Below are 18,695 nucleotides of genomic sequence, written 5' to 3' on the forward strand. Positions count from 1 at the left end.
ATTGTGGGAATATATGACATTAGTCTGTACAGGAGTCCCAACCCGAAACGTCATCCATTCCTTCTATCCCGAGATGCTGCATGTCCCGCTGAGTTACACCAGCACTCTGTGAAACGTCACCTATCCGTGTTCTCCACAGATGCTGCCTGTCCCGCTGAGTTACTCCAGCACTCTGTGAAACGTCACCTATCCGTGTTCTCCACAGATGCTGCCTGACCCGCTGAGTTACACCAGCACTCTGTGAAACGTCACCTATCCGTGTTCTCCACAGATGCTGCCTGACCCGCTGAGTTACTCCAGCACTCTGTGAAACGTCACCTATCCGTGTTCTCCACAGATGCTGCCTGACCCGCTGAGTTACTCCAGCACTCTGTGAAACGTCACCCATTGCTTCTCTCCAGAGATGCTGCCTGACCCACCCAGTTGCTCCAGCATTTTGTGTCTATCTTCGGTTTAAACCAGCATCTGCAGTTCCTTCCTCCACAAGTGTCCATCCCCTATTAAACTCTCTTCACCCAGTGCTGATGTTGGAGTGGGGAGATGGGGCTTGGCAGGAGGAATGAGTCGGGAGGGTTCCACCCTCCCACACACTGGGCAAGCGTAAGGAAAGCCCCTTCAATGCTTCGACTCATAGGGTCATAGAGTGACACAGTGTGGACACAGGCCCTTCGGCCCAACCCACCCACACCGGCCAACAATGTCCCAGCTACCCTAGTCCCACCTGCCTGCGCTTGGTCCATATCCCTCCAAACCTGTCCTATCCATTACCTGTCCAACTGTTTCTTAAACGATGGGATAGTCCCAGCCTCAACTACCTCCTCTGGCAGCTTGTTCCATACACCCACCACCCTCTGTGTGAGAAAGTTACCCCTCGGATTCCTATTAAATCTTTTCCCCTTCACCTTGAACCTGTGTCCTCTGGTCCTTGATCCCCCTACTCTGGGCAAGAGACTCTGCTGACTTGGACTTATCCTTTTACTGCTATCCAAATGCACCATTATTACCTCTTTAATAATTGACTCCAGCATCTTTCCCACCACTGAAGTCAGGCTAACTGGTCTGTAATTCCCCGTTTTCTCTCTCGCTCCTTTCTTGAAAATTGGGATAACATTAGCAGTCCTCCAATCCACAGGAACTGATCCTGAATCTATTGAACATTGGAAAATGATCACCAATGCGTCCACTATTTCTAGAGCCACCTCCCTGAGGACCCTGGGATACAGACCATCAGGCCCAGGGGATTTATCATCCTTCAGTCCCATCAGTCTACCCAATACTTTTTCTCACCTAATGAAATTTTATTTCAGTTCCTCTACCCCCCTAGATCCTCTGACCTCCAGTACATCTCCCGTTCCACCAATGGCGGCCGCCCGGGCCGGGAGGTGGGTTGCTACGCAACCACCGTTAGACGGCGCCCGGGCCTCCAGATCTACACTGTCCGGAAGGTGGGCACAGATTTTCCTACTACACTGTTCGGGCCTACAGCGTCGGGGCCTATAACGCCCGGCCTACAGCGCCCCCCCGGGCCTAATACGGGACAAGGGCGGTCCCGTACGGGACAAGCCAATTTAGCCCAAAATACGGGATGTCCCGTCTAATATGGGACAGTTGGCGACCCTACTGATGATGCTGGATGTCTTTTTGAGGCAGCTCCACCTATGAATCGCTTCAATGTTAGGGAGGTCAACAACAATGATGGACCAAGTAGTGTCCACCATCTTTTGTCACCTCCTTCATTCCTGGGCATTGGAGTTGCTGAGCCAGGCGGTGATGTGGGGTGAACGTGGGGTGGGAGCGGGGCATTTACGAACAGTGCTCACCCTGAGCGATGGTCTTCCTCAGCTCCAGAAGGCTCCGGAAGGTCAAGGAGGCCACGTGCGGCTTCCCCCACTTGTCCGTCTCCGACACCACGTCCTCCTCGAACTTGATCCACCTCGCCTTCTCCTGCCACGTCATCTCGTTGTTCTTGCCCACCACCAGCTCGTTCAGCTCGACAAAAACCTGCACAAAGCATAGGGTGGGGGGGGGGGTCAGAGAGTCGTAGAGTCACAGAGACACAGAGTCACAGAGACACAGAGACACAGAGACACAGAGACACAGAGACACAGAGACACAGAGCCACAGAGACACAGGGACACAGGGACACAGAGACACAGAGACACAGAGACACAGAGACACAGAGACACAGAGACACAGGGACACAGAGACACAGAGACACAGAGACACAGAGACACAGAGACACAGAGTCACAGTCATGGATCAGAGAGTCATAGAGTCAGAGAGTCATAGTCAAAGCCCTGGAGTCATAAACTCAAAGGGTCAAGGACTCATGGTCATAGAGTCGGGCGGTCACGGTGACACAGCGGTAGAGTTGCTGCCTTACAGCGAATGCAGCGCCGGAGACCCAGGTTCGATCCCGACTACGGGCGCTGTCTGTACGGAGTTTGTACGTTCTCCCCGTGACCTGCGCGGGTTTTCTCCGTGATCTTCGGTTTCCTCCCACACTCCAAAGTGGTTAATGGGCTTGGTAAGTGTAAAAATTGTCCCACGTGGGTATATCACCACAGGATAGTGTTAATGTGCGTGTAGGAAAAAAAAACCTAAAGATGCTGGTTTAAATCGAAGGTAGACACAAAAAGCTGCAGTAACTCAGCGGGTCAGGGAGCATCTGTGGAGAACATGGATAGGTGACGTTTCACAGAGTGCTGGAGTAACTCAGCGGGTCAGGCAGCATCTGTGGAGAACATGGATAGGTGACGTTTCACAGAGTGCTGGAGTAACTCAGCGGGTCAGGCAGCATCTGTGGAGATAAGGAATGGGAGACGCGCTGGGCGGCGCGGACCCGGTGGGCGAAAGGGACTGTTTCCGCGCTGTATCTCTAAACTGAAAAATATATAAACATAATGTTCATGCCGACTACTAAGTATCCACCAATATTAATCTACCCTGTCGATGCCTCTCATAATGTTCTATACTTCTACCAGGACTCCCCTCAACCGAAGACGTTCCAGGGAAGTCAATCCAGGTCTGTCCAACTTCTCCCTGTAGCTGAAACCCTCTAATCCAGGCAGGGTTCTGGCAAACCTCCCCCGCACCCTGTACAAAGCCTCCACACCCTTCCTGCAAAGTGGCGACCAGAACTGCAGGCAGTTCTCCACATTGTAGAGCCCACAGATCTGGGTGTCCTAGTGCATCAGTCACTGAAAGGAAGCATGCAGGTACAGCAGGCAGTGAAGAAAGCCAATGGAATGTTGGCCTTCATAGCAAGAGAAGTTTGGTATAGGAGCAAAGAGGTCCTTCTGCAGTTGTACAGGGCCCTAGTGAGACCGCACCTGGAGTACTGTGTGCAGTTTTGGTCTCCAAATTTGAGGAAGGATATTCTTGCTATTGAGGGCGTGCAGCGTAGGTTTACTAGGTTAATTCCCGGAATGGCGGGACTGTCATATGTTGAAAGACTGGAGCGATTAGGCTTGTATACACTGGAATTTAGAAGGATGAGAGGGGATCTTATCAAAACGTATAAGATTATTAAAGGGGTTGGACACGTTAGAGGCAGGAAACATGTTCCCAATGTTGGGGGAGTCCAGAACAAGGGGCCACAGTTTAAGAATAAGGGGTATGCCATTTAGAACTGAGACGAGGAAAAACTTTTTCAGTCAGAGAGTTGTGAATCTGTGGAATTCTCTGCCTCAGAAGGCAGTGGAGACCAATTCTCTGAATGCATTCAAGAGAGAGCTAGATAGAGCTCTTAAGGATAGTGGAGTCAGGGGGTATGGGGAGAAGGCAGGAACAGGGTACTGATTGAGAATGATCAGCCATGAACACATTGAATGGCGGTGCTGGCTCGAAGGGCCGAATGGCCTCCTCCTGCACCTATTATCTATTGTCGAATGTCTATTGTCCATTTGCTTTCATAGAAACACAGAAACATAGACAATAGGTGCAGGAGGAGGCCATTTGGCCCTTCGAGCCAGCACCGCCATTCACTGTGATCATGGCTGATCATCCACAATCAGAAACCCATGCCTGCCTTCTCCCCATATCCCTTGATTCCACGAGCTCTATCAGCAATGATCAGCCATGATCACATTGAATGGCGGTGCTGGCTCGAAGGGCCGAATGGCCTCCTCCTGCACCTATTGTCTATTGTCTATTCTTAGACAGTGTGGCCCCTGGTTCTGCTTTCCTTGTGAATGTAATAGTAAGCCAAAGTAATTACTTTGAACCTCAACATGATTCGTGCTGTGCTCTTTGTATGAAAACTCTTCCAAAATCGGTAATTATTTTGAATGCTTTCATTTGATTTCTATTTGAGGCTTTGATTTATATTGAATTCTTTAATTCATTTCAATATCATTTGTGTTTGATTTTGATTTCAATTATTTAATCTGATATTTATTGATCTGTTCAACAATTCAATTTCAATCTCATCCAATGCTTTAATTTGATTTTCAATGAGTCAATCTGTTTTTTATTTAATATTTTAATTTTCAATTGATAAGTAGCAGGGCTAAATAAAATGTTTTGAAAACTCAAATCAATTTGACAGAATTATCAATTCATTTCTAATAAAATATGACAATAGACAATAGGTGCAGGAGGCCATTCAGCCCTTCGAGCCAGCACCGCCATTCACTGTGATCATGGCTGATCATTCTCAATCAGTACCCCGTTCCTGCCTTCTCCCAATACCCCTTGACTCTGCTATCTTTAAGAGCTCTATCTAACTCTCTCTTGAATGCATCCAGAGAATCGGCCTCCACTGCCTTCTGAGGCAGAGAATTCCACAGATTCACGACTCTCTGGATGAAATAGTTTTTCCTCATCTCCGTTCTAAATGGCCTACCCCTTATTCTTAAACTGTGGCCCCTTGTTCTGGACTCCCCCAACATCGGGAACATGTTTCCTGCCTCTAACGTGTCCAACCCCTTAATAATCTTATATGTTTCAATAAGATCTCCTCTCACCCTTGTAAATTCCAGTGTATACAAGCCCAGCCGCTCCAGCCTTTCAACACACGACAGTCCCGCCATCCCGGGAATTAACCTCGTGAACCTACGCTGCACTTCCTCAATAGCAAGGGTGTCCTTCCTCAAATTTGGAGACTAAGACCAAGTGTTTGATCAATTTTTGGTCACAGATGAAAAAGGTCAGGAGCCGCTGGTTTAGAGGGATGTGGGTCAAATGCGGGCAAATTAAACTTAAGTTTAGTTTGGTTTAGTTTGGAGTAACAGCGTGGAAACAAGCCCATCGACCCACCGAGTCCGCACCGACCAACAATTACCTTAACACACTAGTTCTATCCTGCACTTATTGAAACATATAAAATTCTTAGAGGATTGGACAGGTTAGATGCAGGAAAAATGTTCCTGTTGTTGGGAGTCCAGAACCAGGGGTCACAGTTTAAGAATAAGGGGTAGGCCATTTAGGACTGAGATGAGGAAAAACTTTTTCACCCAGAGAGTTGTGAATCTGTGGAATTCTCTGCCACAGAAGGCAGTGGAGGCCAATTCACTGGATGCTTTCAAGAGAGAGCTAGATTTAGCTCTTAGGGCTATTTGAATCAAGAGTTATGGGGAGAAAGCAGGAACAGGGTACTGATTTTAGATGATCAGCCATGATCACAATGAATGGCGGTGCTGGCTCGAAGGGCCGAATGGCCGACTCCTGCACCTTTATTCTATGTTTCTATGTTTCCACACACTAGGAACAATTTACAGAAGCCAATTAATCTACAAACCTGCACGTCTTTGGAATGTGGGAGGAAACCAGAGCGCCCGGAGAGAACCCACGTAGGTCACAGAGAGAACGTACAAACTCCGTACCGACAGCACCCAGAATCAGGATCGAACCCGGATCTCATAAGGTCATAAGGAATAGAAGTAGAATTAGGCCATTCAGCCCATCAAGTCTACTCTGCCATTCAATCATAACTGATCTATCTCTCCCTCCTAACCCCATTCTCCTGCCTTCTCCCCATAACCCCTGACACCCGCACTGATCAAGAATCTATCTATCTCTGCCATAAAAATATCCACTGACTTGTGGCCTCCACAGCCGTCTGTGGCAAAGAATCCCACAGATTCATCACCCTCTGACCAAAGATATTCCTTCTCATCTCCTTCCTAAAAGAACGTCGTTTAATTCTGAGAACGTCCTTTAATTTAGTTTAGCGATACAGCGCAGAAACAGACCTTTCGGCCCACCGGGTCCGCGTCGACCAGTGATCCCCGCACATTAACACTATCCTACACCCTCTAGGAACATTTGTTACATTTACCAAGCCAAGTAACCTACAAACCTGCACGTCTTTGGAGTGTGGGAGGAAACCGAAGGGCGGCACGATGGCGCAGCGGTAGAGTTGCTGCCTTACAGTGAATGCAGCGCCGGAGATTTAGGTTCGATCCTGACTACGGGCGCCGTCTGTACGGAGTTTGTACATTCTCCCCGTGACCTGCGTGGATTTTCTCCGAGATCTTCAGTTTCCTCCCACAGTCCAAAGACGTGCAGGTTTGTAGGTTAATTGTCTTGGTGTAAATGTAAAAATTGCCCTTAGTGGGTGTAGGATAGTGTTAGTGTGCGGGGATCGCTGGGCGGTGCGGACCCGGTGGGCCGAAGGGCCTGTTTCTGCGCTGTATCTCTAAATCTAAAAGAATCTAAACAATCTCGGAGAAAACCCACGCAGGTCACGGGGAGAACGTACAAACTCCATACAGACAGCACCCGTAGTCGGGATCGAACCCGGGTCCACGGCGCTGCATTCGCTGTAAGGTGGCAACTCTACCGCCGCGCCACCGTGCCGTCCTTAGTGTAGATGGGGCACCTTAGTTGGCATGGACGAGTGAGTTGGGCCGAATGGCCTGTTTCGTTGCTGTATCACTCTACGACTAAGTAATCACAACCCTGCTTGGTGTAGCTTGGCTGGGAGAGGACCGGTGAAGAGCGGGCGGAGAAGGCATGTGGAATCGGCCCTTCTTCACGCCGACATTTCGGGTCGAGACCGTTCTTCAGACTTCAGACGGGTCTGAAGAAGGGTCTCGACGAACAATATACATTAATGACTTGGATGAAGGGATTAAAAGTACCATTAGCAAATTTGCAGATGATACAAAGCTGGGTGGTAGTGTGAACTGTGAGGAAGATGCTATGAGGTTGCAGGGTGACTTGGACAGGTTGTGTGAGTGGGCGGATGCATGGCAGATTCAATTTAATGTGGATAAGTGTGAGGTTATCCACTTTGGTGGTAAGAATAGGAAGGCAGAGTATTATCTGAATGGTGTCAAGTTAGGAAAAGGGGACGTACAACGAGATCTGGGTGTCCTAGTGCATCAGTCACTGAAAGGAAGCATGCAGGTACAGCAGGCAGTGAGGAAAGCCAATGGCATGTTGGCCTTCATAACAAGAGGAATTCTCTGTGGAATTCTCTGCCTCAGAAGGCAGTGGAGGCCAATTCTCTGGATGCATTCAAGAGAGAGCTAGATAGAGCTCTTAAGGATAGCTGAGTCAGGGGGTATGGGGAGAAGGCAGGAACGGGGTACTGATTGAGAATGATCAGCCATGGTCACATTGAATGGCGGTGCTGGCTCGAAGGGCCGAATGGCCTCCTCCTGCACCTATTGTCTATTGTCTATTGTCTATTGACCCAAAATGTCACCCATTACTCGACGCCACCTGTCCCACTGAGTTACTCCAGCGTTTTGTATCTATCGTCAACAGCGAGAGGTTGGGAAGGCTAGGACTTCATTCCTTGGAGCTTAAGGTGGGCGAGGGACGATATTTTAGAAGATAAACTCAAAATGCTGGAGTAACAATAGACAATAGGTGTCTTCTGACCCGCTGAGTTACTCCAGCACTCTGTGAAACGTCAACTATCCATGTTCTCCACAGATGCTGCCTGACCCGCTGAGTTACTCCAGCACTCTGTGAAACGTCCCCTATCCATGTTCTCCACAGATGCTGCCTGACCCGCTGAGTTACTCCAGCACTCTGTGAAACGTCACCTATCCATGTTCTCCACAGATGCTGCCTGACCCGCTGAGTTACTCCAACACTCTGTGAAACGTCAACTATCCATGTTCTCCACAGATGCTGCCTGACCCGTTGAGTTACTCCAACACTCTGTGAAACGTCACCTATCCATGTTCTCCACAGATGCTGCCTGACCCGCTGAGTTACTCCAGCACTCTGTGTCTGTCTTGGAGACACAGTTTTAATTGTGTGAAATAAATCAGGTTATGGAAAGCCTGGTGTAAATGGGAGACAGGTCCTGACATCTTTAGCCAGAGGGTGGTGAATCTGTGGGATTCATTGCCACAGACAGCTGTTAGAGGCCAGGTCAATGGATATTGTTAAGGTGGAGATTGACAGATTGTTGATTAGTACAGGTATCAGGGGAGAAGGCAGGAGAATGGGGTTGAGAGGGAAAGATAGATCATCCATGATTGAATGGTGGAGTAGACTTGATGGGCCGAATGGCCTAATTCTGCTCCTAGAACTTATGAACAAAAGACAGTCCTAAGACCTAAATACACAGAATCTCTTGCCCAGATTAGGGGAATCGAGGACCAGAGGACATAGGTTCAAGGTGAAGGGGAAAAGATTTAATAGGTATATCTGAGGGGTGACTTTTTTCACACAGAGGGTGGTGGGTGTATGGAACGAGCTGCCGGGAGGAGGTGGTTGAGGCTGGGACTATCCCAACGTGTAAGAAACAGTTGGACAGGTACATGGATAGGACAGGTTTGGGGGGATATGGGGCAAGCGCAGGCAGGTGGGACTAGTGTAGCTGGGACATTGTTGGCCGGTGTGGGCGAGTTGGGCCGAAGGGCCTGTTTCCACACGGTATCACTCTATGACTTTGGGGTGGGGATGGACGCGGCGTGGGTACCTCGTGAGGCTTCCTGTCGGGCGGGCCCTTCTTTGGGCAGATGTGACCCATTTTGCTGGTGTTTTTACTCATTTGGCCCCTGGATGGTTTCTTGACCAGATGCCTCCTGACCCCGGGGTTGTCCTCAAAGCGGTGGCCTGTGGATGAAGAAGAGACGGTCAGATACTTATCACGGAATGGCGGAGTCGCCCAACGCGGGAACAGACCCTTCATCCCGTGTCCACCACTCCACACCAGGCAACTAAACCATCTACACCGACCAGCCAAAACATTATGACCACTGACAGGCCAAGTGAATAACATTGATGATCTCGTTACAATGGCACATGTCAAGGGGTGGGATATATTAGGCAGCAAGTGAACAGTCAGTTCTTGAAGTTGACGTGTTGGACGCAGGAGAAATGGGCAGGAGTAAAGACCTGAGCCACTTTGACAAGGGCCAAATTGTCACGGCCAGACGACTGGGTCAGAGCATCTGTGAAACGGCAAGGCTTGTGGGGTGCTCCCGGTCAGCAGTGGTGAGTACCGACCGACAGTGGTCCGAGGAGGGACAAACCACAAACCGGCGACAGGCAGGGTGTTGGACGCCCAAGGCTCATCGATGCGCGAGGGCAACGAAGGCTATCCCGTCTGGTCCGAACCGACAGAAGGTCGACTGTGGCACAAGTCACAGAAAATGTTAATGGTGGTCACGGGAGGAATGTGTCACAATACACAGGGCATCGCACCCTGCTGCGTATGGGACTGCATAGCCCAAGAGTGGCCACGATGACATAACGTTTTGGCTCATCAGTGTATCTCACCAACTAGAGAGCGGTCCTGACCTCCCATCTACCTCATTGGAGACCCTCGGACTATCTTTAAACGGAGTTTACTGGACCATATCTTGGAGTAAACATTATTCCCGTGATCATGTAACTGTACACTGTGGACGGCTCGATTGTAATCACGTATTGTCTTTCCGCTGACTGGTTAGAGCGCAACAAAAGCTTTTCACTGTACCTCGGTACACGTGACACTAAACTAATCTCAACGTAACATGAAGACAGACACAAAATGCCGGAGTAACTCAGCGGGACAGGCAGCATCTCCGGAGAGAAGGGATGGGTAACGCTTCGGGTCGAGACCCTTGTGCAGACTTCTCCAATCTGAAGAAGGGTCTCGACCAGAAACGTCGCCCATTCCTTCTCTCCAGAGATGCTGCCTGCCTCGCTGAGTTGCTCCAGCACTTTGTGTCTTATCTTTGGTGTAAACCAGAGTCTGCAGTTCCTTTCTCAACACAACTCGAGTCCTGCACTCACGCCATTTTATTCTCCCCGTGTTCCCACCATCTCCCCCAGATTCATTGCCTGCAGACGGTGGCAGAGGCCAAGACCTTGGGTGTTTTTAAAGCAAAGTTAAACCTCTCTTCTCTACCTGTGCAGGATTCACATCGCTCCATTCCCTGCATAACCACTTACCTATGGTTAGTTTAGAGGTACAGCGTGGAAACAGGCCCTTCGGCCCACCTGGTCCGCGCCGACCAGCGATCCCCGCACATTAACACTATCCTACACCCAACTAGGGACAATTTTTACATTTACCAAGCCAATTAACCAACAAACCTGCACGTCGTTGTAGTGTGGGAGAAAACCGGAGCACCCGGAGAAAACCCACGCGGGTCACGGGGAGACAATAGACAATGGGTGCAGGAGGAGGCCATTCGGCCCTTCGAGCCAGCACCACCATTCAATGTGATCATGGCTGATCATTCTCAATCAGTACCCCGTTCCTGCCTTCTCCCCATACCCCCTGACTCTGCTATCCTTAAGAGCTCTATCTAACTCGCTCTTGAATGCATTCAGAGAAATGGCCTCCACTGCCTTCTGAGGCAGAGAATTCCACAGATTCACAACTCACTGACCCGTCTCCTCTGCCTGCACATGATCCATATCCTTCCATTCACACCACAGGGAATCACGGTGGTGCAGCAGGTAGAGCTGCTGCCTCACAGCACCAGAGACTGGCCTCAGATTCTGTCTATGTGGACTTTGCACGTTCTCCCGGTACCGCCTGGGTTTCTACCGGGTGCGCCAGTTTCGTTTTAGTTTAGAGATACAGCGCGGAAACAGGCCCTTCGGCCCACCGGGTCCGTGCCGCCCAGCGATCCCCGCACACTGACACTATCCTACACACACTAGGGACAATTTTTACATTTACCAAGCCAATCAACCTACAAACCTGCACGTCTTTGGAGTGTGGGAGGAAACCGAAGATCTCGGAGAAAACCCACGCAGGTCACGGGGAGAACGTACAAACTCCGTACAGACGGCGCCCGTAGTCGGGATGGAACCCGGGTCTCCGGCGCTGCATTCGCTGTAAGGCGGCAACTCTACCGCTGCGCCACCGTGGCCGCCCTCCCAAAGATGTGTGAGTTTGTAGATTAAATGGCGCCCGCACATTGCCCAGAGTGTGTGGGGAAGTGGATGAGAAAGTGGGATAGCATTGAACTCGTGTGAACGGGCGGTCGCTGGTCGGCGTGGATTCGGTGGGCTGAAGGGCCTGTTGCCTTGCTTCATCTCTAAACTAAACGAAATATGTTCGGGGACAATTGCCAATCTACCAAAGTGACCCTGCACTTGAATTATTTAGGTTGAGGTTTATTATTGTTAAGTGTACCGAGCTTTCTTTCGCATGTTACTCAATCAGATCAGATAACTCAAAAAGAAAAAAAACTGCAGATACCGGTTAAAATCGAAGGGAGACACAAAATACTGGAGTAACTCAGCGGGTCAGGAAGCATCTTGGGATAAGAAGGAATGGGTGACGTTTTAGTTCAAGACCCTTCAGGGGTCTCGACCTGAAACGTCACCCATTCCTTCTCTCCCGAGATGCTGCCTGACCCGCTGAGTTACTCCAGCATTTTGTGTCTCCCTCAGATAATACTTTACATTCGTACAATCAAGTCATAAGATCATAAGGTCATAAATGATAGGAGCAGAATTAGGCCATTTGGCCCATCAAGTCTACTCCGCCATTCAATCATGGCTGGTCTAACTCTCCCTCCTAACCCCATTCTCCTGCCTTCTCCCCATAACCTCTGACACTTGTGTTAATCAAGAATCTATCTATCTCTGCCTTAAAAATATCCACTGACTTGTGGCCTCCACTGCCGTCTGTGGCAAAGAATCCCACAGATTCACCACCCTCTGACCTAACGAAATTCCTCCTCATCTCCGTCCTAAAAGAACGTCCATTAATTCTGAGGCTGTGCCCTCTGGTCCTAGACTCTCCCACTAGTGGAAACATCCTCTCCCATCGACCCTATCCAAGTCAAACTCGAGTATAATAGGAAAAATACAGGTACAGGTCTGAGGAAGGGTCTCGACCCGAATCGTCACCCATTCCTTCTCTCCAGAGATGCTGCCTGTCCCGCTGAGTTACTCCAGCACTCTGTGTCTATCTTTGGTGTGAACCGGCATCTGCAGTTCCTTCCTACACAGGGAGAATATAGTTCTAAGCATCATTGTGCAGCTTTCACCCTGTTCAATAGACAATAGACAATAGGTGCAGGAGGAGGCCATTCGGCCCTTCGAGCCAGCACCGCCATTCAATGTGATCATGGCTGATCATTCTCAATCAGTACCCCGTTCCTGCCTTCTCCCCATACCCCCTGACTCCGCTATCCTTAAGAGCTCTATCTAGCTCTCTCTTGAATGCAGTCAGAGAATTGGCCTCCACTGCCTTCTGAGGCAGAGAATTCCACAGATTCACAACTCTCTGACTGAAAAACTATTTCCTCATCTCCGTTCTAAATGGCCTACCCATTATTCTTAAACTGTGTGGCCCCTGGTTCTGGACTCCCCCAACAGCGGTAGAGTTGCCGCCTTCGAGCCTGCACCGCCATTCAATATGATCATGGCTGATCATCCAACTCAGTATCCCGTACCTGCCTTCTCTCCATACCCCCTGATCCCTTTAGCCACAAGGGCCACATCTAACTCTCTCTTAAATATAGCCAATGAACTGGCCTCAACTACCTTCTGTGGCAGAGAATTCCACAGATTCACCACTCTGTGTGAAAAAAAACGTTGTCATCTCGGTCCTAAAAGACTTCCCCTTTATCCTTAAACTGTGACCCCTTGTTCTGGACTTCCCCAACATCGGGAACAATCTTTCTGCATCTAGCCTGTCCAACCCCTTAAGAATTTTGTAAGTTTCTATAAGATCCCCCCTCAATCTTCTAAATTCCAGCGAGTACAAGCCGAGTCTATCCAGTCTTTCTTCCTGCCATCCCAGGAATCAATCTGGTGAACCTTCTCTGTACTCCCTCTATGGCAAGAATGTCTTTCCTCAGATTAGGAGACCAAAACTGTACGCAATACTCCAGGTCCTGCCATCCCAGGAATCAATCTGGTGAACCTTCTCTGTACTCCCTCTATGGCAAGAATGTCTTTCCTCAGATTAGGAGACCAAAACTGTACACAATACTCCAGGTGCGGTCTCACCAATGCCCTGTACAACTGCAGCAGAACCTCCCTGCTCCTATACTCAAATCCCCTCGCTCTGAATGCCAACATACCATTCGCTTTCTTCACTGCCTGCTGCACCTGCATGCCTACTTTCAATGACTGGTGTACCACGACACCCAGGTCTCGTTGCATCTCCCCTTCTCCTAATCGGCCACCATTCAGGTAATAGTCTAAAGTTACATTCACATTCAAATACACTCTACTGCTGTGCCACAACATTGGGACACTGCCTTTTTGTGCACGGCAAAAGATTTTACCGAATTGCATGCAAAAGCTGAATTTCACTGTGTGTCAAGAACGCGTCGTCGAACTGAGACGTCAAACCTACTCCAATCTGAACGTCGGCGAGATTGCCCAGGAAACCTGCAGGTATCTCCTTCTCCTGGTGAACGCTGAGGAAATTCAAGGTTCGCAGTCAGTCACTGAATGTCTTTCTCACGCACAGAGGAACGGTCTGCCTTCCCATCATTGCCGTTCTGCAGATGGGGCAGGGCGGCCAACAGCAATGCATGGCAGGATCCCACAATGAGTGGACTATGACCAGCCCGGGCACCTCTCCAGCTGGGTAGCGTTGATCTTTGGGGGTGAGCGCAGCCAGATGTCCTCCCTCTTCTCGCCCGACGCAGGTGCTGTGAGAATCCGACCTCGAGCGCGTGGGGGGGAGTACGATTCTTCCGACCCCTCTCGGATGCGGCTGTCCCGCCGGCCCGTGTCACCACGGTAACTTTGGGCGACTGGTTGACCGCGAGGGCCTGTGGGAGATGGGAGTGAGGAGGGTAGACATGCCACCTTCTACCGCTCCTGCCCTCTCAACCCCATGGCTGGTTGGTGGCGGATCCAAGATGGCTGCCGGGCCTGAGTGGGCCACACACTCGACCCAACGCCCTGAAGTCGTCATCAACTCGTCTGAAGTCATAATGGGGCACTGTGTCGCCAGGGCAACGACTGTTTCCATCATCACCGGGAGATAGAGTCATAGAGTCATTACAGCACGGGATACAGGCCCTTCGGCCCTATCGTCCATGCTGCCCAAGATTCCCCACCTAAGCTAGGCCCGTCTGCCTACATTTGGCCCATCTATATACTATAACTCGCGTTTGTTTGTTTGTTTGTTCCTGAACTACAGCCAAAACGGTCACGATAGCGCGACAATGTTAGCCCACCTTACTCACCATCGTCCCTTTGGTGCTAATGGAAGAAGTTTCATTGAAATCGGTGTAATATTTTTAAAGTTATTCACATTTTAAAGTTTAAATCTATCTCCTAGGGAGGGAGGGGGGAGGGGGTGGAGGGAGGGAAGGGGGAGGGGGGGTGGAAGGGAGGGAGGGAGGGAGGGAGGGGAGGGGGGGGAAGGGGGGTGGAGGGAGGGAGGGGGAGGAGGGAGGATAAGGGGGTTGAGGGAAATGGAGTGGGGGGTAGGGGAAGGGGGAGGAGGGGAGGGGAGCGTGCTGCATCAATACAGGAGAGGTTTGGGTCCAACGGGTCCACTTGGTCTAGTATCTCTCTAAACCTTTCCCGTCAACATACCTATTAGTTTAGTTTAGAGATACAGCGCGGAAACAGGCCCTTCGGCCCACCGAGTCCGCACCGACCAGCGATCCCCGCACACTAACACTATCCTACCCACACTAGGGACAATTTACATTTATACCAATCCAATTTACTGACATACCTGCACGTCTTTGGAGTGTGGGAGGAAACCGAAAATCTCGGAGAAAACCCAGGCAGGTCACGGGGAGAACGTACAAACTCCGTACAGACGGCACCCGTAGTCAGGATGGAACCCGGGTCTCCGGCGCTGCATTCACTGTAAGGCAGCAACTCTACCGCTGCGCCACCGTGACCGTACCTGTCCAAGTGTCTTTTAAAGACCGGTCACCACTCCCACTAATTCTGTCCTCAACAATAGAATAGAATAAGGGGTCGGCCATTTAGAACGGAGATGAGGAAAAAACTTTTTCAGTCAGAGAGTTGTGAATCTGTGGAATTCTCTGGCTCAGAAGGCAGTGGAGGCCAATTCTCTGAATGCATTCAAGAGAGAGCTGGATAGAGCTCTTAAGGATAGCGGAGTCAGGGGGTATGGGGAGAAGGCAGGAACGGGTACTGATTGAGAATGATCAGCCGTGATCACATTGAATGGCGGTGCGTACAGGCTCGAAGGGCCAAATGGCCTCCTCCTGCACCTATTGTCTATTGTCTATTGGAATGTGTAGGAAAAAAAAACTGCAGGTGCTGGTCTAAATCGAAGGCAGACACAAAATGCTGGAGTAACTCAGCGGGACAGGCAGCGTCTTGGATAGAAGGAGACACAGCTGAAGTCTGAAGAAGGGTCTTGACCCGAATCGTGTCTCTCTTCTCTCTCTCTCCCTCTCTCTCTATCTCTCTCTCTCTCTCTCTCACTCTCGCTCTCTCTCTCTCTCTCCCCCTCTCTCTCTCTCTCTCTCTCTCTCTCTCTCTCTCTCTCTCTCTCTCTCTCTCTCTCTCTCTCTCTCCCCCCCTCTCTCCCCCCCCTCTATCTCTCTCTCTCTCTCTCTCTCTCTCTCTTGAAAGCTCGGATGTCCAGACTTAACAGCTTCAACCCACTCCTGTCAGACTTCTGAATCAGCCTGAAGATGGGTCCCAACCCGAAACCTCACCTGCCCATTCCCTCCGCAGATGCTGTCCGACCCGCACTTAAGGAATGGCGGCACGGTGGCGCAGTGGCAGAGTTGCTGCCTCACAGCGCCAGAAACCCGGGCTCATGGAAACATAGACAATAGGGTGCAGGAGGAGGCCATTCGCTCTTCGAGCCAGCACCGCCATTCACTGTGATCATGGCTGATCATTCACAATCAGTACCCCGTTCCTGCCTTCTCCCCATACCCCTTGATTCCGTTAGCCCGAAGAGATATCTTAATGATAACTAGACCAAGTGGACCCGTTGGGCCCAAACCTCTCCTGCATTGGTATAGCACCCACTCCTCCCCCTCCCTCCCTCCCTCCCTCCCTCCCCGCCCCCCGGCCCTCCCCCTCCGCCCCTCCCCCTCCCCATCCCCCTCAACCCCCCTTATTCTCCTTCCTCCCCCTCCCTCTCTCCTCCCCTTCCCCCCTTCCTCCCCCTCCCCTCCTCCCCTACTCCCTCCTTCACCCTCCCTTCCCCAAACCCCTCAACCCCCCTTATTCTCCTTCCTCCCCCCTCCCTCTCTCCTCCCCCTCCATCCTCCCTCCCCCTTCCCCTCCCCCTCCCCTTCCCCCTTCCTCCCCCTCCCTTCCTCCCCTACTCCCTCCTTCACCCTCCCTTCCCCAAACCCCTCAACCCCCCTTATTCTCCTTCCACCCCCCCCTCCCTCTCTCCTCCCCTCCATCCTCCCCCCCTCCCTCCCCCTCCCCCCCCCTCCCTCCCCCTCCCCCTTCCTCCCCCTCCCCTCCTCCCCTACTCCCTCCTTCACCCTCCCTTCCCCAAACCCCTCAACCCCCCTTATTCTCCTTCCTCCCCCCTCCCTCTCTCCTTCCCCTCCCCCCTCCCTTCCCTTCCCTTCCCTCCTCCCCCTTCCCCTCCCCCTCCCCTCCCTCTTCCTCCCCCTCCCCTCCTCCCTACTCCCTCCTTCACCCTCCCTTCCCCAAACCCCTCAACCCCCCTTATTCTCCTTCCACCCCCCCCCTCCCTCTCTCCTCCCCCTCCATCCTCCCTCCCGCTTCCCCCTCCCCCTTCCTCCCCCTCCCCTCCTCCCCTACTCCCTCCTTCACCCTCCCTTCCCCAAACCCCTCAACCCCCTTATTCTCCTTCCACCCCCCCTCCCTCTCTCCTCCCTCTCTCCTCCCCCTCCATCCTCCCTCCCCTCCCCCTCCCCCTTCCTCCCCCTCCCCTCCTCCCTACTCCCTCCTTCACCCTCCCTTCCCCAAACCCCTCAACCCCCCTTATTCTCCTTCCACCCCCCCTCCCTCTCTCCTCCCCCTCCATCCTCCCTCCCCCTTCCCCTCCCCCTCCCCTTCCCCCTTCCTCCCCCTCCCCTCCTCCCCTACTCCCTCCTTCACCCTCCCTTCCCCATCCCCCTCAACCCCCCTTATTCTCCTTCCACCCCCCCCCTTCCCTCTCTCCTCCCCCTCCATCCACCCCCCCCCCCCCTCCCTAGGAGATAGATTTAAACTTTAAAATGTGAACACCTTTAAAAATATAACACCGATTTCAATGGCACTTCTTCCATCAGCACCAGAGGGACAGCGGTGAGTAAAGGTGGGGCCTAACATTGTCACCCTGTCGTGGACCGTTTAGGCTGTAGTTCAGGAACAAACAAACAAACAAACGAGAGTTGTAGTATATAGACTATATATAGATATCGCAGAATGGCATGTCTGAGTCAGGGGATGTTATGACCGGATCCAAGTGCTGATAGATTAACATGACCTTGCTTTGCATCCTTTGACTTTCAGCCCATTTCAATTCATCAATACAGTTAAGTCTAGTTGATTGTCACGTGTACCGAGGTACAGTGAAAAGCTGTTTTGTTGTGTGGTAACCAGTCAGCGGAAAGACGATACACGATTACCATCGAGCGTGTGTACAGTGTACAGATACGTGATAAGGGAATAACGTTTAGTGCAAGGTAAAGCCAGCAAAGTCTGCACAAAGACAGTCCGAGGGGTCTCCAATGAGGTAGATAGTAGTTCATGACTGGATAGAGTGGATGTGGAATGGATGTATTGGACTGTGGGGAGAAAGCAGGAGAATGGGGTTAGACTCATAGAGTCACAGAGTGACACAGTGTGGAAACAGGCCCTTCAGCCCAACACACCGGCCAACAATGTCCCAGCTACACTAGTCCCACCTGCCTGCGTTTGGTCCATATCCCTCCAAACCCGTCCTGTCCATGTACCTGTCCAAACTGTTTCTTAAACGGTGGGATAGTCCCAGCCTCAACCACCTCCTCCGGCAGCTCGTTCCATACACCCACCACCCTCTGTGTGAAAAAGTTACCCCTCGGATTCCTATTAAATCTTTTCCCCTTCACCTTGAACCTATGTCCTCTGGTCCTCGATTCCCCTACTCTGGGCAAGAGACTCTGTGCGTCTACCCGATCTATTCCTCTCATGATTTTGTACACCTCTATAAGATCTCCCCTCATCCTCCTGCGCTCCATGGAATAGAGACCCAGCCTACTCAACCTCTCCCTGTAGCTCACACCGTCTAGTCCTGGCAACATCCCAGTAAAGGGTTAGGAGGGAGAGATAGATGAGCCATGATTGAATGGCGGAGTAGACTTGATGGGCCGAATGGCCTAATTCTGCTCCTGTTCCTTATGAATGCCGGAGTGGAAAAT

General features: G+C 51.2%; 2 protein-coding genes across 3 annotated transcripts in view; one reads left to right on the top strand and one right to left on the bottom strand.

The window, feature by feature from the left end:
• The window catches only part of LOC144595713 (anion exchange protein 3-like), a 50,147-nt gene extending 41,129 nt beyond the window's left edge, over window positions 1-9,018 (bottom strand). For both annotated transcript variants that reach the window (XR_013547531.1, XM_078403261.1), the window contains exons 1-2: window positions 8,888-9,018; window positions 1,821-2,001 (exon numbers count right to left, since the gene is read on the bottom strand). Coding sequence is in view for 1 of the 2 variants with exons in the window: in XM_078403261.1 (XP_078259387.1) it covers window positions 1,821-2,001; window positions 8,888-8,959 (253 nt within the window). In the remaining variant the exon portion in view is untranslated. The remainder of the gene's footprint in view (window positions 1-1,820; window positions 2,002-8,887) is intronic.
• A 4,978-nt stretch (window positions 9,019-13,996) lies between these two features.
• The window catches only part of LOC144596135 (receptor-type tyrosine-protein phosphatase-like N), a 23,141-nt gene continuing 18,442 nt past the window's right edge, over window positions 13,997-18,695 (top strand). The window contains exon 1 of the mRNA XM_078404312.1: window positions 13,997-14,118. Coding sequence (XP_078260438.1) covers window positions 13,997-14,118 — 122 coding nt within the window. The remainder of the gene's footprint in view (window positions 14,119-18,695) is intronic.

This window comes from Rhinoraja longicauda, chromosome 8 (assembly GCF_053455715.1).
Source record: "Rhinoraja longicauda isolate Sanriku21f chromosome 8, sRhiLon1.1, whole genome shotgun sequence".
NCBI classification, from domain to species: Eukaryota; Metazoa; Chordata; class Chondrichthyes; order Rajiformes; family Arhynchobatidae; genus Rhinoraja; species Rhinoraja longicauda.